The sequence below is a fragment of the Acartia tonsa genome, chromosome 12 (genome assembly GCF_053477335.1).
Source record: "Acartia tonsa isolate MP-2025a chromosome 12, ASM5347733v1, whole genome shotgun sequence".
NCBI lineage: Eukaryota > Metazoa > Arthropoda > Copepoda > Calanoida > Acartiidae > Acartia > Acartia tonsa.
In genome coordinates this window covers 15,332,018-15,354,702 of record NC_137271.1, presented here as the reverse complement: position 1 = coordinate 15,354,702, position 22,685 = coordinate 15,332,018, and the positions used below count along the sequence as shown (strand labels likewise).

Here is a 22,685-nt window from a genome sequence, read left to right as displayed (position 1 = left end):
TTAGAATGTATGTTAGAATTGTATAACGTATATTTTTAAAACCGCTTTGCCGTAAAAATTTTTAGTTTTTTGCAATATATTATTTACTTTCTGACAAATGTATACGCTACTTATGGATTCCTATAACAATTAGGTACGACTTAGGAAAGCGCAGCATCTCTATAATCGTTACCAGAAAGTCCGTACGTCCATGTTGCTTTTTTAAAAGTTATACTTTAGTATAAGGATATATTAATATAACGTATATTTTTAAAAACGCTTTGCCGTAAAAATTAACAAACACACATCCTGTTACTTTAGTTAAAACCGCTTTGCCGTAAAAATTTTTAGTTTTTTGCAATATATTATTTACTTTCTGACAAATGTATACGCTACTTATGGATTCCTATAACAATTAGGTACGACTTAGGAAAGCGCAGCATCTCTATAATCGTTACCAGAAAGTCCGTACGTCCATGTTGCTTTTTTAAAAGTTATACTTTAGTATAAGGATATATTAATATAACGTATATTTTTAAAAACGCTTTGCCGTAAAAATTAACAAACACACATCCTGTTACTTTAGTTAAAACCGCTTTGCCGTAAAAATTTTTAGTTTTTTGCAATATATTATTTACTTTCTGACAAATGTATACGCTACTTATGGATTCCTATTGACTTATCCATTTGGATTCTAGATTTTTATCCTTTTTCTTGGACTTTGTTGGTGTTTTCTTAAACCAACTGATTTTGGTTGGTCGCACTTTTGATTTAGGCTGTTTTGAAATGGACGTACTTACATTCTGATAAACAAGGAATACAACATCCACAGAATAAGAAGTCTTAGTTAGTCAGGTAGTAAAAAATCAGACGAACATACATTACAAACTGTTAAAAGAGTAGCTTAAATTAAATCCAAAATAATTAATATATCATTCATATATTATTACACAACATTTATTTAAAAACAATTAAAGAAAAGAAATATGAAATAGACTACAAGATTATGATTATGATTATGATTAAGATTATGACTACAACAGAATGAATTTATGAAATAAAAAATGAAAATACCGAATGAAAAGTAAAAAAAAAAATTAAAGAAATTCAAATATCAAATACACAGAGACTAGAACAGTATATACAAATCAATGATTATGAATGTGAAAAAATGAAATATGGAAAATGAACGCATAGTCAATATAATAGTAACAATGTAAATATCAATGCAAATTAACAGTTATATTGTTATTATTACATTGACTATGCGCCCCTAGATGCAGACAGATGATAGGGACGCCTTGATGATGTCGCTGACCATGACGTCCTTGAGGTGGTGGTGGTGGTGGAGGTGGATTATCGGCGGGGGGTTGGATGTCAGGGCGGGGGCGGGGGGCGTTGGCGGGGACATCATCAGCGGGAGGTGGATTATCGGCGGGGGGTTGGATGTCAGGGCGGGGGCGGGGGGCGGGGGCGGGGACATCATCGTCGTTGGGTGGGGTTTGAGGGCGGGGTGGCTGGGCATTGACATCGGCGGGGGCATTGATCTGGCAGTCATTGCCCATCTGGATGTAGATGGGCAATGGCTGCCGACCCTGGTACCGCTGGCGCTGTCTATTGGCACCACCTTAATAAATTAAATCAAAATTATACACTAAATAAATTATAATTATATTAAAAATTATAGTTATAAACCTTCCCGGGACCTATAAGAATCTCCCCTATTAAGGAAAACCCGATCGTTTCAGCGGTTAGCGATATCCTTCGGTACAAACACAGACAAACAGACATCCTGTTACTTTAGTATAAGTATATCTTATATAAATGAAGAAATTTTAGTTCTGTCATTATTTTTCTTTTTTACATTGTAATTTTAGAAAAGCCATAGCAAATTGTATTCTAGAGTATTTACGCTTTTAGATAAATATATAATCAAGGTTATTTGGGTTTTCACTTTCTTTTGATGAACGTATAAAAATTCCATTTTTTCCATTTTTTGGTTACATTAAAATAATAATGAATATATTATACCTCTTGGTGGCAGAGGTTGAACTGGAAGTGGCCGTGGGACGTCGTCATTAGCTCGAACATCGTCATCAGGACGTCCTTAATGAATTTAATCAAATAATGAATTTTAAAAAAATACTTTACAATGAATTTTAAATCCGCCAAAAATATTAACACAGTTTTTTAGTTTTTAATCAATCTTTATGTTTTGTTGTTTGATATTGCTGTGCTTCTTTTGAGTACATTTAATTTTGTTTTTACAGACGTTAATTTCTCAAGTCAAACAATAAGTGTTAATAATTAAATTTAATTTTGATTCGACCCTATTAATATTTACTTAAAAATTGAATTAAGAAAACGCAGGGACAAAAAAATGTATTGTATAGTAATATGTTCAAAAACAAAATATTTGCTCATTGCTGTAGTACTACTATATAATGAATCCAATTAAAATAGAACAGAAAATTAAGCAAATATTATAATTAAATAATAAATAATGAATATATTATACCTTGGGCTTGAACACGACGTGCTTCTATTCTCGCTGATCTTCGTAGTAAATTCGATGGTCTTACTCTTGACATTGTGAATAATGTTTTAACAGTATAAAGAATAAACACGAATTAAAATCAATATTATGTAATTTATTATACTTACGCGATATAAATACGCATTTAAAAGAAAGAGAAAGTCAAAGGGGGGATAATAAAAAAGGGACTGTACGCGAGAAAATTTAATTACTCATCAGATTATCAAACCTTAACAATATGAATAACATCATCTCATTCATATAATTATAATCTCAAAAATAGGGCAAAAAGGGCTCCCATTTCGTTAAAAAACGGCATTTCCCGCCGATTTATATTAAGTGCAAGATTGGGAAAAAAATTCCTTCAGTTAAGCCTACTTTTAACATAATCCTTGCTTTAAACAAATTAGTATCCAAGTAACTTCAGTAACAGTTGGCCCATCTCTCGCCCACCTGTAATTACAAAGGACCTAGGAAATCTCCTGCAAAAAAGAATATATATCCCTAGAGGCAATAATATGCAAAGGAGTGTTCATACAAGTTTGTGAAATTTTATATGGAGACCTCATATATGCTATTACTTTTGTAAAAAAAATAATTCTTATGTGTTTTTTTTATAAAAAAAATTTAATCAACATAAATTCGTAATTATCCGGAATAAAAAAATTATATGCATTTCTTCCAAAACTCCGCCGACAACAAAGTCTCAGAACAATTCTTAAAGCAATAATAACTCTTCTAATATATGTTCTGAGGTTTTTTAATTGTAAAGATCTAATTTTTTTAATATGTGATATGATCTATGTTTTTATTTTTAAGAGATAGCTTTGCTTATAAAATATTGTTTTAGTATATTTAAAAACATTACAGTAAAAAACGGTCTTTATTTTTATTATATATATAAATATACACAATTCGAAGCTAGCTTTTATAACAAAGTGAAAATAAACATGTTGCGTATTTTTGAGTTTAAAATGCCCCCCCCCCCTCTAATGCAAAGTGCCCCCGAGTCCCGAGGGGCATTTTGATTTTGGGGGGGGGGGGGTAAGTGTTTTGTAGATTTTGTTTGAAATCTTACTCACAGGAAAAAAACGATGAAAGACTAAAGTTTTAAATGTTTTTAAAATTATAGAATTTTTGATCTTCAAAATTAACTACAAAAAATGGAAAGCTAATTATTACATAATTGATATGCATGCCGCTTTCAATTATTGGGAGAATCCATTGAAATTTAAATTAATTTTGCATTTATTAATAATAATACTCTAGTGAAATTAATATTTACAGTTTTACACCATTTGGTTTTGACTTGGTATATGGCAAATAAATAATTACATGATTGAAGGGTGACATGTGTTTTTAATTTTAGCCGGTGATTTTTTAGTACGCTACTGTGCTTAATGTTATTGCCATATAATCTCGTAATTATTTTTATATCCATTCTTTTATCCTTATTTAGTAACTAGCGGCTACGCCCCTAGAGGCCTCTAGATGAATCTCAAAACCCATTATTTTACTTAAGTTTTAAATTTTTTTTTCGGGCGTTGGAAGTCTTGTTTTTCTCTTCTCCCAAAAACTAGATATAAACCTTCCCGGGACCTTTGAGAAGCTACCCTGTTAAGGAGAACCCTATCGGTTCAGCGGTTAGCGAGATCCCTTGGTACAAACAGACAACCGTACGAACAAATAAACATCCTTTTACTTTATTATTATTGTCTGATATTTGACTTGTTTTTCTTTCAGATTAATATTTTTTCATAAACGCTAATCTGCATGTAGTGGAACACAGTTCTTTTTCCTGGTATATAGCTAGGTAATTAATATTTTCTATAATAAGGATTGGTCTGTCTGTACTGTACGTAGCCTTAACGGTTAGCTCTTTTCGTTGATATGCATGTTAGAATTGTCCTTTGGGCACCTGTAAAACTAAGTTCTATGTCTCTCTTAGCCCAATTTTTTATAAAACTTTGGGTACCTTTTTAATTAAGAGTCTACCCCAATGTCCCCTCCCTCTCTGGTGTTTGAATTAAACTTCGTACTTTGGTACTAGTATAATTTATTGTTTTATGTCCCCCTACCTCCCTGGTTTTTAAAAAACATGTTGGTACCAAAGTTTTAAGTAGGGTTGGGCCGGATATTTTTTTGGCCGGATACCGGATATCCGGCCAACACAGGATATCCGGCAAATATCCGGTTATCCGGCCAAATTACCGGATATCCGGTCGGGATAACCGGCACAATTACTATATATTAAAGTATCTAAAAAGGATATAGTCCCTATTGTGAGATCGCACCTTAAGGGGCGATTCGTTGACTTTTTAAAATTGCTTTTAATAGGTTATTTTAGATTAGGTTATATTTGGTTAGGTGATTGCCCCGCAAGTTTAAGCAATTGGCCCCGCAAAGTTAGAGTCCCCCGCGAGAGGCTAGAAATAGGAGGAAAGCTACTGTGAAAATTCGAATAATCGCTCCTTAAGGGGCGTTACCATGAAAAGGACTATATCCGCAAAAATATTTCTTCATAAACTGGTGTTTTATATTATACTAGCGGCTGCGTCCCTAGTATCTAGGGATATTAGAAGGGACATGAAAGTGCAAAAAAATAACTTAAAACCTTACAACGATTTTTTTTATAAAAATTAAATAGCCTAAGACCACCCTGGGACCTATAAGAAGCTTCACTCTAAAGGAGAACCATATCGGTTCAGCGGTTAGCGAAATCCTTCTCCACAGACAAAAAAAAAGCTTACTTTATATAATAGGATAGAATTAAGGTTAAAACTTAAAAATTAAGTAACTATTTAATGATCTTTCTTCTTAGCAAATAAATCTAATTAATTATTACTACCCTCTATCTGTAATATCAACCCCTAATGGTTGAAGGATGAGCTGGGAGGTGGCGTTGAATGCCTGCCCCCCCCCCCCCTTGTTTTTTCTATCCTATTTTCTGTGTATAAAATGTAGAGGGCTATAACTGAGTGACTTTCGACATATGGGTATGACACATAACTGAGAGTTGAAATTTGAAAAAAATTGAAAAAAAAATTTCTAAGAGGATAACGCCTAACCGCCCTTATAGAAGAACCGCTGGACCAATTTGGCTCTGCTATTCAGTTACTAGTTATACGAAGGATTTAAGCTATTTTCAAGTATTGCTTTGAAACCGATTAATATCCGATGGATTACAACCCAGCTCACTTTAGCCATACTAAAAAAAATAAAAATAGGTAAATAGCATTGTATTACAGACAATTTTCCTTGTATAATTAAATAAAGTTCATAAGATTAATATTACTTTTGAAAGCCCATGCCTTCGGCTCCTCGAGACTAACAAAACTAGTTAATTTTCTTAATTTTTAATTATCCGCGGAAAGCAGTCTATAATACAATGCATCAATAACTCTTCCCGAACAGCCCCCCCCCCCCCCCCCCAGTGCAGCAAAGTTTGACATTTCAAATTTTCGAACTATTAGATACTTGCGCTTCAAACATAATATCTCTTAATACATACAGGCAAACAAACTCCCAACTGATTTAGAAAGGGTTGTTAACATTCATTTTAAAGTTTTTTTTGTATTTATTTTAGGTGTACTGTGTTGCAAATTAATAAGCAAGAATGATACCAGATCAGTAAAAGAAATAAGTCATTCCTTGGTAAGTTTATTTATAAATCAACAAGTTTGACAAGATTGAAGTAAAATTGTTTTATTGCTAATCTTTTAGGGACAGATAGACCTACTGACAACCCCCAGTTGAAAAATAGTTGTGTTACGAACAACTTAATGTTTTTAATTAAACAATTATGTTTTATTTACTAGCGACCACGCCCCCCTGGAGGCTTCTAGTGGCACTTGAGGTGGGGGAGTGAATTTGACACATACTATTTTTAAAAGCGAAGCTTTACTATAATTAGGGTAGGTCCGTCTGTCCGTATATACGTCCGTCCACCCGATATAGATAGCTTTTTTCGTTAATTTAGGTATGTTAGAATTGTCCTATCGATTTCAAACTTTGCATGGTGATTCTTCTAGTGGTTAGGTACGATTTATAAAGCGTAGCAACTCTATAATCATTACCAGTGCAGAATGTCTGAACGTCCATTTTAAACATGTTTATTTTTCTACTTTTTTAACAACAAATTTTTATGTGATGTGATTATCCATTTGATTTGAGTTTTGGTATATTAATTCCTGGGACAACAAAGTACAATATTATAAGCAGAGCAACTCTATAATCAAGGCCTAAAAATGTAAGTATGTCCATAAACATTATCCTGTATCATGCAGTTTTTCAAAAAAATTACTTACAATTTTGCGTCGACTCTTATACTTTTATATTCTGATTATTCTGAAATTTTACAAGTGTAAATGTCTGTTAGTCCTACCGTTTCAGTGCTTCGCTTGGCGTTCTCCTCTTAGAAATTTGCTTTTCAATTTTGAAAATTTGAGTACTCCCCCCCCCCCCCTCCCCCCAACAGCAACAACTATTTTAGGTTATGTTAGGTTTTAGGCTAGGGAGCCGATCGCTGCGATCCTGTTACTTTATTAAAACCACCTTAAGACTTAAATCTCAATATGAAGAAGTATAAAACATCCCGGATTTATTTGAAGCTTTCCTAAAAAACAGGAACTCTATCCAGTATATATTTACTGACAAACTAAAACATTACATTAATTCGGTACATAACAACTGAACCGATTGATTTCTACATTTCCCTTACAAAGTTTGAAATTTATAGGTCAATTATAACATGTCTAAATTAACGAAATGAACTAACTGTTCCACTTAAAAAGATAACCGGCCACCCAAATTTTTCATTTTAAACTCCCCCCCCCCCCACCCAAAAAAAAGCTTGGACGTCTTTGGGGGCCGACCCTAATTATAGAAAAGCTTTGCTTAAAAAAATTATGCCTAAGGTTTCAGATAAAAGCGTAACTTTCATGCAAAGATCATAGTTATTCATCGCATCGTATTATAGACAGCTTTCCACGGATATCAAATGAAAAAAGTATAAGATTAAAACCAGTTTTAAACCCCAGGGGCCAGAGGGGATTGAATTCTAGTATTAATTTCATGATTTTTATTTTAATAATTGTGGAAAAATTGTCTGTGATACAATGCTATACAACATGATTTTTTTTATGTATGGCAGAAAACTAGTTCTAATCCAGCAGATATTAAGCAGTTTGAATTTTCTGACCTTATTTGACTAAAGTATATACTTATTTTCAGGACACAGATAAATGCATCCGCAAGCATAGAGAAGAGTGATCTTACTCTTAATCTCAGGCTAGTGAAACCAGGATGGCCGTGAACGGAGTTACCTGGCTGAAAGACAATAAAAAAAATTTCACCGGTTTGCGGCGCTTGAAAAAAATATACAAATCATGAATTTTTGTATAATATATTTTCAGTGATTTTAACCATGCTGTAAATATTGATTGAAAATAGACATCATTAATACATAATATGTGACAAATGCAATGCAACCTCTTTTTTTGTATAGTTTTTTTTTTTTGGGGGGGGGGAGTGGGGAGGGGTGATATTCAGTTTCTTAACCTTTCTAGATAAATGTAAGAACAAGGAAAAAATCTTATTTTAAGTAGGTAAAAAGATTAAGTGAAAATTATTATTTTTGATCTGCAAAGCAGCACCTATACTGAAGTTTTTTCTAGAGCAAATGATTTAATAACTTGTTTAATTTGACCGTCCAACTTTCAAAAAATATACAAAAAATCAATCAAAAATTTGCCAGGTTCAATTTGTGTTTTGTTAATAATGTACATGGACGAAAAAAAGTAAGATTTAATTTCAAATTTAATTCTATTTTGTTATTTAAACTGCCCTACTTTGCATTTAATTAACCTTGTATAAACATATATCCTATTTATTCACTTTATTTGTTATCAATGTGTAACCATAGGGAATTTTAATTCTTTTTTTTTTATATGTAAAAATGCCTATAAAACATAGGTATATTAAGTAATAATTGTTTTAAAATGCATATTTTGATAAATTTTAATTGTTATTTTTTTGTTTAGTACCTGATGATGAGGGCAGTTTTGCCCTCGAAACGTTGAATAAAGGGGGGGGGGGGGGGCGGAAGTGACACTTTTTGAAACCAAAACTAAAAGTCAAAGGAACTCAACTAAAAAAAAGAGTTAGGTACAGGTCTGACATTTTGCATGGCAGTTGCTTTATAGGGGTACAATATGGAACTGTGAAGAAACGGCGGCGCAACCGCCGAAAACCGCCGAGAAAAGGCAACAAAAATTACGGCGGTTGCGCCGCCGTTTCTTCACAGTTCCATATTGTACCCCTATAAAGCAACTGCCATGCAAAATCTCAGACCTGTAACCCTTTTTTTAGTTGAGTTCCTTTGTTGACTCTTAGTTTTGGTTTCAAAAAGTGTCACTTTCGCCCCCCCCCCCCCCCCTTTAAAAGTTTGATGCCTTGAGTTTTTCATTCTGAGGATTTTACATGTTGGGTCCGTTAACCATTCGTCTTACTTATTATTTTTTTAGAACTGATGAATATTTATTACTTAAATGAATTTCATACATATTCAAAACAAGTTCATTAAAAATTTGAAAATGAGAATAATAAGATTCCAGGATTATTCACTTTTTGTTGTTATTTTTAGATACATAGGTACTCTTTTTATATTTCAATAAAGTCATACCACATGATTTTTTAAAATTCCCTATCCATTGGAAATTTTTTTTTTCAAATACTGTAAATTGTTTTTACCGGACATAATTTAATATTGAAATTTCTTTTAGTAGTACTGGAAAACTTAAAAATTTGTCATCTACATTAAATATCATTTGAAGATTCCTATACATTTATGGATCAGGGAAAGAAAACAAAGTAGATGGTTTTGTTGTATATCACAGTAGCTTTTGATAGGTTATTTAGGTTAGGTAAATGTTAATGGTTGCCCCGCAGCAGGATTAGGAAATTGGCCCCATAGGGACTAGACATAGGAGAAAACTACTGTGAATATATAATGAAACCCGATACTTCTTTTTCTTTTCGTCATCCAACGTTTTTGTTAATGAAGCTAAAAGCTTCACATTTGGGATATTGGCTCTTAATTGTGGCGGTCATTCAACAGTTGAGCGGTGTATTTCTTGCAAACTCCCTTTTAGCCAAACTAAACTTCAGTTCATCCGCCTTTACTTTAATGTTCCGCGTTTTACTTCATTATAGCAACTTAAATGCAAAAGATATTAGATGCAAAGCGGCATTGGTGACCACCCCCATGTTTTGTTATGTAGTTTTATTCTTGTTATGTATGTTTTTTATTGTTAATATAAAGTTCCTAATACTTTAGTTTTACATAAAATGAATAAATTTTACATATAATGTAATAAGTTTTTTTTATGATTGTTATGTTTTTAGTAGCGAAGCTACTCTATAATTCCAAATGTCTGCCCGTCCCACAGCGGTCTAAGGCCGGACATTTCGCCAAAAATCAACATTGGAATTCCTCAAAATTAATAATTTATTTTGAAAATATATACCCTATCTCATATGAAACCGAAGAGTTTTTGTCTTTTCAACTACTGGTTGATGAATTATGAACTTTGAAACATGAAGGTTCAGGATTATTTTAACGTCATGAATTTTGCCTTTTGAATTTTCACCATCTATGGAAAAAATATTTTTTTTCAGTGTTACATTGATACAATGAAGTTTCTTAACCTATTTATATTCATAATATTACATGATATATTAGGAAACTGGGGTTTTAGTTTTTTTAAAAACTTTTTTTTATCCATTTTATAGTTGTTTTAAAAAAAATTATGTCATTTCCTAAATATTTTTGCAAAAAATGTTGGCAATAATTTTCAGTTTTTTAAGTTTTTCACCCAAAACCGGGCCTCGCAACATACCAAACCATATATTATTCTTAATATACAGGTATAATGCCATAGTTTCATGTTCAGTATAGGTTGTTGCAGGGCCCGGTTTCTTTCAAAATTTTAACTTTAATTTTAGGGGCCAGACTCTAAAATTCCAATATAAGAAAAACATTTTTTTACAATTTTTTTATTTCCTCTGTTAATTTTAATTTCTGATGCAATTAAACTGCCCACAAAGAGCCTATGCTAGATTAAGAGACTTTCAGAGATTTTAAATGAATGTTTTAAATTTTTTTAATGGGGGGGGGGGGGAGGTTTAATGCATCCTTTTCGTAATCCATGCGCAAATGGCACTTAAAATCGGAATTTCGTTATTAAACTTGGCATGAGTATTCCTAGGTAGGCCTATTTTCCATAAATCAAACAAAAAGGTGGAAAAGTGATGGCTAACGGCTGGTGGCTCAGCCGTATAGCTTTTTTTTGGCCAATTTAAGGGCAAATCCATTAGTTATTACGTAGGAAACAACTTCTTGAAACATAATTTTGCTTTTATTCATGTTAAATGTTACCAATAACCATTTTAAAAATTTCTTGTACCAGCCGCTTAACGTTTAGAGAACCAGTTGAAAACGGCTGAGAGTGGCCAAGAGTATGATGTGTAGATAGGGCTTGTGTCGTGTCTAGGGGTAGGTTTTTATGGGTGCTGAGCTTAAAAATACTCTCAAAAATAGTGGGGGCTAATTCATATGGCAGCTGGGTAACAGATGCTGCTGCGCAGCTGTTAGCCATTTTACATGACTATTTAATAATATTTTAACATCAAATGTTTAGGTATAGTCCCTATCCTAACCTAAAATAACCTAACAAAAGCCATCTTAAAAATACGACGAATAGCCCCTTAGGTTGCGTTGCCACGAAATGGACTATTCCCAAATATTTCAGTAGAATTAAACTTCTTTAATTAATTTTCGTATTCTAATTAATTTTATTGGATATATTAATAACAAAATTTTACAATTTATTTAGCTATTAAACAGCTGAAAACATTAGGTACTAGATTAAGTATTATTACTTATCTAAGAGAAAATAACTTTGTAAAAAAGGTGAAGAAACTTCAATTAGTTGTATGAAATGTATGTTGCACAAAGTTTGGTGATTGGGCATTTACCTTTATATAATCATTTCTACAGTAATGTTTATTAATGCTGCAAGGTTTTTAAACGTTTTATTGCTTAGAAACATCGAATTTAGGCTCTCTGCCACTTAAGAAAATAGTATGAAAATATGAGATTTTAGCTAAGTTTCAAAGTATTTTCTAAACCAGTTGGCTTTTGTTTTTCTTTCCTAAATGAATATACAAGTTTTATTGAGTAATAATAAGGTGCATGCTTTTTATTTTGAACGATTCTATCAACTACAAGCTGAGAAAATTGACTTTGAGTAGAGGTAGGTGAAATGTCCACCAAAATGCCAAAATAAACCACTGTGCGTCCGTTAGACATGGATAGGGGGAAATGCTATTTTCTCGCCTACTATAAAAGATAAAAGGCTGAAAGGGGACTATGCATGAACGAGAGCAAGTGATTTCAAGCACCTTCCAGCATTGAACTATAGTAATTTTTTTAATATGCTATGTTTGTGCTTAATATAGTGTTATCGACTAAAAATATTTAATTTTATTATGATTTTATATGTGAAAAACTATGACATTAGTATTTTTTGATGAAATATCACCAATTGTTTTGTTGAGTTTAAAAAGCTTTGACACTAAAGTATACAATATCAATTAAAAATGTATTAGATATGTAATTTTGTTAACAGTTAAATTCATGTACTTTAACAAAGAGGACTATCCACGAACAAGGTCAAGAGCAAGTGATTCTAAGCATCTTCCAGCATTGACCCATAGTATTTTTTTAGTAAATATACTAGGTTTATGTTTAATATTTGCTTTATTGTCTGAAAAGTTAGGTTTCACCATGGTTTTATATAAAAAAACTTTGAAATGTTAAGTATTGTTTTGTGCAATATCATCGAATGTTTTAAAGTGTTCAAACTGTTGTTAAAAGCATTAAAATTGTATATTTAGAAAAAGGGTCGGTAACTTGTAAACAGTTTAATTAATGTACTCTTGCAATTTACAACATTTGATGCTTTTCTGCAGTGTTATTTTATTTTGTCCTTTGAACTCAACAAAGCATTTGATGATATTGCTTTACATTTCAAAGTTTTTTTCATATAAAACCATGGTGAAACCTAACTTTTTAGTCGATAAAGCAAATATTAAACATAAACCTAGTATATTCACTAAAAAAATACTATGGGTCAATGCTGGAAGATGCTTAGAATCACTTGCTCTGGTTCGTGGATAGTCCCCTTTACAAAATTAGATGATATTGCGTAAAAAAATGCCTAACATTTCATAGTTTTTTCATATAGGACAAATGTGAAATCCATATTTTTAGTCAAATTAACTAGGTATATTAAACCTAGGCTAGTATTTTCACGAAAAGATATTCAGGTTCACTGCTGGAAGGTGTTCCGATTCGATTTCGATTTTGCCCCCTTTTTGTAATTGACTATAGAACACCCATGGCGGTCGGACTGCTTTTTAGAAGTAGGAAACGATTATTTGTGCTATGAAACATCTTTAATAAACAAGGATAAAACCATGCATAAATAGCGAAGCTCATGCATAGGAAAAAAGTGTAATCAACAGACAGTCGAACAAAGTTAGTATTAAGAGGATATGTATTAGTCTACAGAATCTTCACAATAATATTCAATAGGTTCTTTAAACAAAAAAGAAACACATTTCTCGTATTCATTCGAATCCGGTGGATAGGAACCGGTTCTCATCCATACGAAAAACTATGTCTAGCATCGTATTATATCCAGTTTTCTACGAATATAAAAGTGTACATTACAATCATAAGATCAAAACCAGTTTTTTAGCCGGTGCCTTCGGCACCTCGGGGCTGAAAAATATTCTATATCCGCGAAAAGCCATTTATAATACGATGAAAGAAATAACTATTCCCTTACCTAAATGTGAGTTCTCCATGATTTTACAGATGGACCATGAAAGTTAAAAAGTAGAAATACATTTGAACTAAAATTCTTGTTTTAAAACAATCAGCCTTTATGATAAGTATAGAATTCATCTAGTTACGTGCTCTGCTCAACTTTTTGCTGAGGGGGTGCAAATAGAAGAGATGATAAAAACTGGAAGAATAGCTTTTAATTTTTTAGGAGAGTTAATAAATCCTACTTTTGCATGATTCTAATGTTTCCAAGAATTTGACAGACCAAGTGAATTATAGTATGAATTTTCATACAGCTAACTATCTGAAATAACATGCATTGTTACAGAAATATAAGAACTTGCAAAAAAAAAAAGGGAATTATTGAATAGCTTTGTTTATGATGAGGTTAAATTTTGTTGATTTGTATTAATAGAATTATTACCCAGTTCTATGGAATTTTAAAACATTTGCCAATACCAATAAATCCTTAAATCTAAAACGTAGTAGCTAATGAGGTTGTAAAAGGGTTAACACGCCTACCAAATTTTAAAAATGTGAAGCCATTTAAACTTTCTTTGATTACCTAAATATACTCCACAATTTTGATTTCCTTCTTTAAAAGTCTTTCTCGTATTCATTCGAATCCAGTGGATAGGAACCAGTTCTTATCCATACGAAAAAACTATGTCTAGCATTGTATTATATCCAGCTTTCTACGAATATAAAAATGTACAATCATAAGATTAAAACCAGTTTTTTAGCCGGTGCCTTCGGCACCTCGGGGCTAAAAAAAACTAGTCTTTAATCTCATAATTGTACATTCTATATCCGCAGAAAGCCGTTTATAATACGATGCAAGAAATAACTATTAATTCTATTCGAAGTTATCTATCATCCCTGAATTAGCTTAACTTTAGAAAAAAAGATTGAAAACATCCTATGAAAAGCTTCACTGCAAAAAAAAAAAAAACATAGAATTCACCAGTTAGCAAAATCCGTTTAGGTACACACAGACAGACATTCTTTTTCTTTATATAAGTATTACAAGAGAAAAATATTAAGAATAAAGTTTTTGTTTGGTAGGTATTTATTAAAATTTAGTAAAATGAATAATATATTTTTAAACGACAACACATATAATGATACAATTCTAAAAAACAAAAATCAGGCATCATATAAATCCCAAAAACATATCGATCTAGGTTTCCTCTTGCATGATATTGAAAAAGCCTAGTTTTCTTTTTTAAACTAACTTTAAAACCGAATACCTTATTGTAAGTATTTTTTTTTGCAAAACTTCTAAAATACAGTATAGTGTTAAGGGACATACTTAAATTTTCAGGAATTGATTATAGAGACATACAAAAAGAGAGGGGTAGGTTTCTGGTAGAATCTGTAAAGGTGTATGTTTTAAGGCTTAAAAATAGTAGTAGATGGAAAATATTCACTAAATATGTGTATTTCTTATTGAAAAGAACTATAGACAAATTTTTTTTAAAAGTTAACATAAATTTTTATCTTTCTACTACTGTTTTTAACTTATAACACATAAACTTTACGGATTCTACCAGAAACCTACCCCTCTCTTTGTTGTAAAAAAGTAAACAATTAGCATATTTTAAATGGACGTACGGACTTTCTGGTAACAATTACGTTGCTACGCTTCCTAAATCGTAACCAATTTCATAGTAATCAGCATACATAGTTTGAGATTGATAGTACAGTTACAGCCTGTTTAAATTAACGTAAAGAGCTAACTTAAAATCACATAATAATAATAAAACAATGAGGCATATCAAAAAATTCACTACAACTAAAATCTAGGCATAATATATCAATTGATGTACATAAATTAACTTGAATGCAGGGGATGGACAAGACATAAGATTGAACTGGGATTCTATACCATTACCTACTAAAGTTAAATTATTGCAAACAAGTTTTGGAAGTTTAATTTTGCTTAAAAGTTATGAAATAAGTTAAAAGTATTGAGAAGATTTTGATAATTGCAATTATTTTTCAGTCAAGATTATAAAATTATCAAAAATACTTTACTTAAAACATTAACAGAATACATAAAGTTGGGCGAGGGCGAATGTGACACTTTTTAAAACCAAACCTAAAAGTAAAACGTAATTTTCCACCAATTGTTTTGCCATTTCTTGCTAAATCAGACAATTTTGAATCATCCAAGACATACTCTTTTTTTATAAAATTTTCCTTTGACACATGTTTTCAATACTCAAACATATTAAAAAAATTTAATAATTCAAAAGGGGGGGCGAAAGTGACACTTTTTGAAACCAAAACTAAAAGTCAAAGGAACTCAACTAAAAGAGTTACAGGTCTGAGATTTTGCATGGCAGTTGCTTTATAGGGGTACAATATGGAACTGTGAAAAAACGGCGGCGCAACCGCCGAAAACCGCCGAGAAAAGGCAAAAAAAATTTCGGCGGGAAACGGCGGTTTTTGGCGGTTGCGCCGCCGTTTCTTCACAGTTCCATATTGTACCCCTATAAAGCAACTGCCATGCAAAATCTCAGACCTGTAACTCTTTTTTTAGTTGAGTTCCTTTGTTGACTTTTAGTTTTGGTTACAAAAAGTGTCACTTTCGCCCCCCCTCCCCTTTTGTTGTTGAAAACAAAGATTGTCTAAAATGATTCAAAATTGTTAAAATTGACAAGAAAAAGCAAAATAAATTCGGCGGAAATTAGCAGTATTTGACTAGAGCGTACATTCTTCGCAGTTTCACATTATTCCTATTTAAGGCAACTGGCATGCTAAATCAGCTTTGAGGGGATAAGTATGTTATATCACTTCAAATTATTAATCACTCCAAAAATATGCAAATAGTCGTTCGATGTTTTAACACTGTCCAAGAGATGAAGTTGCATTCAAAATATAACCTGAAAATAAAAAGAATTAACATTTTTTCGTTAATTAAGAATTTGATTCAAATAATATTTCAGAAATATAGAGTGTCAGCTAAAATTTAGCATAATAAAGTAACAGGATGTTTGTCAGTCTGTCTGTTTGTACCAAAGGATCTTGCTAACCACTGAACCCATATGGTTCTCCTTTTCTGGGTAGGTTCTCATAGGTCCTAGGAAGGTTTATAACTATTTTGAAGGAGGGTACCACCACCTTTCCAAGATAAATCGCACCAAGAAAAAAAATCCCCCCCCTAATCAAAATTTTAAAAGTTAAACTTTTTTTTATAAAACTAAAATAAAAAATGAAGATTGATTTGATTACTTTTCACCTTTGGCTTAAATACATTCAAATAAGCCTTACTTTTAAAATTATTGACTGAAAGTTGACATCTGCAATGAAATATAGAATAGAGGGAATGCATTGGCTCAAAACTGAAGCACTCATTCCCGGGCACTGTCAACATTAGCAGGTTGTGTAATAAAAAGGTATGCTGTGCATATGTGGAGATAAGATTCTTACTACATGAGAGGCAACACTTTACAACCCATCCCTCCCCTCCAAAAAAAAAGAATGAAATAATAAGAACATCTTTTTAAGAGCGAAGCTTTTTTTATAATCGGTCGGTCCGTTCGTCCGTCCACCAGTCCGTAACGGTTATAATCTTGATTTTTGAAGATATGTTTGAAGTATTTTTTACATTTTCTTGAGTTTAGTTATTGGATAAATGTATTTGATGATAAGGTTGAAAAAAAAATTCAAAACAATGTTTTAAAATTTCTTTGGAGTTTAGTTATGGAAATAATGTACCCATTACTTTGATTTTTCATCCCATTATCTGTTCAGAAAAGGGTATTTTCCTTAATTTGGCACTCAACAACAAAACTATGACTGGCCCCCCCCCAAAAAAAAAAAAAAATATGACCCTAGCATACCTCTGAGAAGCGATGATGATGTCCATTAACCAGTCAGTATACGAAGTTTCTATTCCACCGGGATCGAACCCTTCTGTTACTACACCCTAAAAATAAGATATAGGTATCTTTTCATGTACAGCAGCTGTGTAACTGATAACCAATGATCACAGCTGCCTGCAAATTATTTTTACAGCAATTGGCACAAAAAATACCATCTATTGTAATTTTTAAAACAAAATTTTTAGTAAAGTAGTTGATTTCAGTTTTTAAGAAAGTAGTAGTTCCATGAATGAAAACTAAATAGTTTTCATGAAAAGTCATGCCTTTGTGAGAAAAAAATGCCTACTGTCCTTTCGTGTAAAAGCAGACTAAACAAATTCAATAATAATATACAGCACCCTCACCCTTTAAAATAACCTCAAAATTAATTAAAAACTAACCAAAAATTTATTGCAACTGTCTCTGATAGACAAACAGTCAGTGGCAAAATTTAGTGTACTTGTAAGACGTAGGTATATCTTACATATCCCGTCTGTTTTTAAGAGATATACATAAATGACACTAGCTGAAGAGTAGCTTGATCCTTCTAATAAAAATAGGTCAAGTATCATACCCTCCCCTCCCCCCAAATAAACTTAAAATCAATAAAACCTAACCGAAAATTAATGTAATCATCTTAAAGGTAAATAAAAAAGGTACCTTTTTTTGTCGGTAACCCAGGACATTACGTAGATTGCTGCCTCCATTCCACCTCATTCTGAAATAGAAAGGCTAAGTTTATTTTTGTTAGAGGTTATTACTTAAATTTTTTATATAGGTAGGCATTTAGTTTTTTGTCGATAAATAAAAACATGCTTATTTCTTCAAGGAGGGAGGGGACAGAGGACTCTAAATTACAGCAGTACCCAAACTTAACTTATTCATTACTTTAAAACTTTACTATACTTACACTAAATATTTATTGTGGTTTCAAATCAGAGGTAATCTACAGATAGGGTAATTTTGTTCATAATCATTTTGGGGATGCATATCAATTTATAGCCCATTGTTTTATCCCTTTATAATCCATGGTTATTTTTACAATTGATATTTTAGGAAAATGAATTTTCTTCTCTATGGGTGATTTCAAAAACTAGGGTTAGTAATTGATGCTCTATCAAGCCAAAATATTAAGTTTTAAACAGTGGCGTGCACAGGGTTTCACCAGGATAGTATTTCTTTAGGTGAAAAAAGGGGAAGGCCTTTCAAATTTTAATTGCATGGATGTTACTGTTGATATCGGACTAAACTCCCATTCCGGAAGCTAATGGTATTATTATATTTAAACCAAACTTTATGTGACATTAAAAAAACTCTTTAAAGTCAATATCTGGTACAATAGAAATTAAGGGGGGGGGGGGGAAGTTTTGTCACATCTGCATAAACTGTGTGTTAATAAAAATAGAGACCATCTGGAGGCCTAGAGCTCCGGAACCTGGAGACCTATCCAAAAAATCTTAAATCTGGAGGAAATTCATCATATAGGAATGATTTTATCTTTAACAACCTATCCTCTCAGTGCAAAGATAAAGCCTTTACACACGGTTTACGCAAATGTGTCAAAACTCCCCCCCCCCCTTCCTTAATCAATTTGGCGGGGCACACTAGTAAAAAAAACATTTAGTAAAAAAAAATTTTCTTTTAGTTTGGAAGTAGAATTTCTTTTTACTTTACATAATTCAAGTGCATAGGTATATTATTTACATTTATTAGGTGATTAGTAAAACTTAATCATAGGAGAAGAGAGGGGTACATTGGACTGGAAATTATATAATATTGGTACACAACGTTTTATACATACAATCTCTCAAACATTAGCTTAAAAATGTTAGGGATATAGTTGTCCTCTATGACATAATGGTTTATACCACGATTCCTTGGTCAAACGGGCAAAAAGTAGGCATTGTTAGTCAATATTCGTTTGTTAGTCAATTTGTGAATCTATTTTTCTATGTATTATGCCGCATATCTTCAGACGGACGGAGAGATGTACGTATATATATGGACGTTCGTAGTATTCTAGATTGCTTAAGCTCGGTTAAACAATTTTAAAACTAAACAAACCATACTATTTGGCTATCTAGGGACATACAAAGGACCAGAAAGCCCAACAAAATTTTAGTTGATAGAGTAGGTGAAAATTATTTGCCTATTTTCAGAAAGGTATAAAAAATAATGATACTTACTTGTAACTATCTTTAAATTAACGTCATTTCACAAGATGGCTTATCACTAAATAATGCACATTTTATTTTCTAAAATATTTTTTTAGTTAATAAGGTACGAGGTAAAATATATTGTGTTTTAAATGTAGCTAAGTAGCGCGCGAAGACGCATTAAAAAGTAGATATTTAAATTTCATGCCAAAGAAAATATCTTAGGATCAATGAAAGTCTTTTTTAAAAGGTGACAATAGTTGGTAAAACTAATTCTCGTATTCATTCGAATCCGGTGGATAGGAACCGGTTCTCATCCATACAAAAAAAACTAGGTATGTCTAGCATCATATTATATCCAGTTTTCTACGAATATAGATATGTACAATCATAAGATTAAAACCCGCTTTTTTTAACCAAAAATGTTGAAAATGTGTGTGTGTGTTACGAAGGATCTCACTAACCACTGAACCGATATGGTACTTTATTCCAATGTAGCGTCTTATAGGTCCTGGGAAGGTTTAAAACTAGCCCCCCCCCCCCCTCCCAGAAATATATATTTAGTGGGATTTTTTATTTTACTGTTTAAACTAAAGAAATAGAGGGGAGATAGGGGGTCAAATTCAACCCACACTACTGCAAATACCCATATAAGCCCTTAGGGCCGTAGCTGCTAGTTAATAATTAAAGTAAAATGATTAAATAAAGAGTTCATCAAAATTAAAGCAATCTCCGGCCTTAGGTACGTACAGAAATAAAATCATGAAAATTAACTAATTATCATATATGTTTTAAAAACGTTTCATATCTTTTTATTTTAATCAAAAATGTAATAAATAACTAGGAACTAACTAGCGAGAATTTAAATGATTTGGTTTTAGTTAGACTGCTAGGAAAAACGTGACATGTAATTTAATTTTCATTGTTGTTTACTTTTCTAGCAGACGACAATAATTAGAACTTTATAAAAATAGTATGTGGGGGATATTGTTTTGTAGATTTTGTTTTTTAACTAATTCACAAGGAAAACAACGATAAAAGACAAAAGTTTAAATGTTTTAAAAATTATATGGAATTTTTGATCTTCAAAATCAACTACCCGAACATAACATATGAAGAACCGTTTCTGTCAGCGGTTTTTCGTAAAAAATGCATATAATTCTTAATAAGGCGGATAATTGTGGAATTGTGTTGATTAAATTTTTTGTTTAAAATAAACATATAAATAATTAAAATTTAAAAAAATCAACATCATTTTTGAAATCTACATAAAAAATTTCACAAATATAGTATACAACAATGGGTAAAGGGGTAAATATTCTTGATCTGCAGGAGATTTCCTAGGTCCTTTGTAAATTATAGGTGCAGTGCAATATTTCTTTATAAAGTAGAAACTAAATTTCCTAAGTGGGTTATTTAACATTTCTTCAATAATTAAAAAACGTTCATATTTTTCCTGTGTTTCCATTTTTCCCTTCCAAAATGCCGTAAAATCAATCTTCCATATTTTTGTTAAGAGGACGTTTTTGGTTGATCAGTATAGAGAAAAGTGCTTAAAAAATGTTAAAATTTGTTAATATGATGAAAAAATTTTAACTTTACACACACCTTTAATGTTAATGACCTATATAGGTCAATGACCTCTATAGATAGACCAATATAAAACATATCACAGTGGGATCTTCTTAAAAAAATCGGGACAACCAAAAAATCTAAAATCGACTTTTATCTATCCTAGGACCTAATAATGGCTGTAAGTAGACAGCTAGAAAAGAAATTTTTAAAAAATATTAATTGTTGGCGGGTTTAGGCCGTTTTTAAAAAAGGTGGTGAAATATTTCTCTTCAGTTTTGATGATTTTCCAGATTTTTTCAAGGCAACAAAAAATACATTTATGTTCATCTTATGAAAAAAAAAATTTATTGAGGTACTTTTCAGATACCTGTACCAATGTCTAATTAAAGAAAAAATTTTAAAATAGGGTAGCTTTGCTCCTCCAAAAGTTAAAACAGCAAGACGTACTTACCAAATGCACATTAGAAGTTAACAGAGGCAAAATTTAAGTTATTTCCGAGTTAAATCAAAAGAAATTACATCATTTCTTCAAATACAACTACAAGCTTATTTATTGAAGTTTACTTTTGTCTACTCTAAATGTCCCGTTTTTTGGCAAAAGATCCCACTGTGCATATGTATATTATTTACTATACACCCCCCTCCCCTAATTATGAAAATCCTTTTGCATAAGCTTTTCCATAATAAGGGTTGGTCTGTCTGTCACTAATTTTACTTTCATTTACACTGCATTTTGAATGCATTTTGAAATATCCGGTCCGTCCGGATAGTTTTTTCGGTAATTTTTGGAAAATTTACTTACTTTAACTTACACTGCATTTTAAAAACGAAGCTTTTCTATAATTAAGGTCGGTTAATTTGAGTCTTCCAACTAATTAACTTACAATTTTGCTTTGACTCTTTAAGTGTTCATATACGTTTGTCCTACCGTTTCAGTGGTTCGCTTTTATGGAAGTTATAATCCTTGTTAAAAATTTTCCACTGAGGGTGGGGGAGGGGGGTTTAACTAAAAGAAAGGTTGATATATATGACACCTTTATAACCCCCCCCCCCAAAAAAAAAAATAACAACACAAGAGTAAGACAATAATGATATGACCCCTTTCTCCCCCCCCCCCCACCCAACCCTTGTTAAAAATTTTCCTCACCAACCCCCAAAAACCGGGAAAATGTTAGGTATGTTACAGAAAATTTTAAAATTTATAATAAAATTAAGAAGCTATTATATCCTTCGCTAGAGATAGAAAAAAGCTTACTACTTTATATAGAAGCCTCTAGGGGCACTGGTAGGAGGAGAAAAAGTCGACCTCATCCCATTTTAGATTTGAGTTTCAAAAGAGTTAAACAAATACTTTTTTGGGGTTCAAAAATAGTTTAAAACCTTCCCAGGACCTTTAAGAAGCTTCACTGTAAAGGAGAACATTATCGGTTCAGCGGTTAGCGAGATCCACACACCCCACAACCCTCACTTTCCAAAAGAGAGCAATAGAGATTTGTTTTGTTGTTTCAGCATATCTTCTCTATAATTCATATTTCTGCCTCAGATCTGGTCTGCCTTAATAATGCCTTAATACTAAAATAAAAGAATAATGTCAGTTGTCTATAATATGATAGGAATAGGATAAATATTTATTCCAATATGGCTTCTAAATTACATAT

The 22,685-nt window shown here is 31.9% G+C and overlaps 1 protein-coding gene and 3 long non-coding RNA genes across 16 annotated transcripts; 2 read left to right on the top strand and 2 right to left on the bottom strand.

Annotated features, from left to right (window-relative positions):
• Nucleotides 1-1,202: 1,202 nt before the first annotated feature.
• On the bottom strand, nucleotides 1,203-2,954 carry LOC145333204 (uncharacterized). Its single transcript, XM_080178350.1, has 3 exons — nucleotides 2,498-2,954; nucleotides 2,011-2,085; nucleotides 1,203-1,606 (listed from the first exon to the last, which is right to left on the bottom strand). The coding sequence occupies exons 1-3, from the start codon at nucleotides 2,568-2,570 to the stop codon at nucleotides 1,203-1,205; spliced, it is 552 nt and encodes a 183-aa protein (XP_080034476.1). The 5' UTR covers nucleotides 2,571-2,954.
• A 919-nt stretch (nucleotides 2,955-3,873) lies between these two features.
• LOC145333051 (uncharacterized) lies at nucleotides 3,874-8,935 on the top strand. The gene is made up of 3 exons (XR_013884428.1): nucleotides 3,874-4,328; nucleotides 6,102-6,169; nucleotides 7,748-8,935. It is a non-coding gene; the product is annotated as an uncharacterized LOC145333051 (long non-coding RNA).
• A 73-nt stretch (nucleotides 8,936-9,008) lies between these two features.
• On the top strand, nucleotides 9,009-9,896 carry LOC145333052 (uncharacterized). Its single transcript, XR_013884429.1, has 2 exons — nucleotides 9,009-9,166; nucleotides 9,298-9,896. It is a non-coding gene; the product is annotated as an uncharacterized LOC145333052 (long non-coding RNA).
• A 4,582-nt stretch (nucleotides 9,897-14,478) lies between these two features.
• On the bottom strand, nucleotides 14,479-19,621 carry LOC145334798 (uncharacterized). 13 transcript variants are annotated; one of them, XR_013884989.1, is made up of 6 exons: nucleotides 19,483-19,621; nucleotides 17,957-18,014; nucleotides 17,276-17,361; nucleotides 16,091-16,315; nucleotides 15,138-15,574; nucleotides 14,479-14,559 (listed from the first exon to the last, which is right to left on the bottom strand). It is a non-coding gene; the product is annotated as an uncharacterized LOC145334798 (long non-coding RNA). The 13 variants fall into 13 exon arrangements; XR_013884987.1 differs by having other exon boundaries at nucleotides 15,111-15,528; XR_013884988.1 differs by having other exon boundaries at nucleotides 15,138-15,528.
• Between the last annotated feature and the right edge of the window lie 3,064 nt (nucleotides 19,622-22,685).

Coding starts and splice junctions, on each gene's coding strand:
- LOC145333204 (XM_080178350.1), bottom strand. CDS start 2,570: ATGTCAAGAGTAAGACCATCGAATTTACTACGAAGATCAGCGAGAATA. Junction 2,086..2,497: donor ACGTCGTGTTCAAGCCCAAG/GTATAATATATT, acceptor AAATTCATTAAG/GACGTCCTGATGACGATGTT. Junction 1,607..2,010: donor TCAACCTCTGCCACCAAGAG/GTATAATATATT, acceptor TAATTTATTAAG/GTGGTGCCAATAGACAGCGC.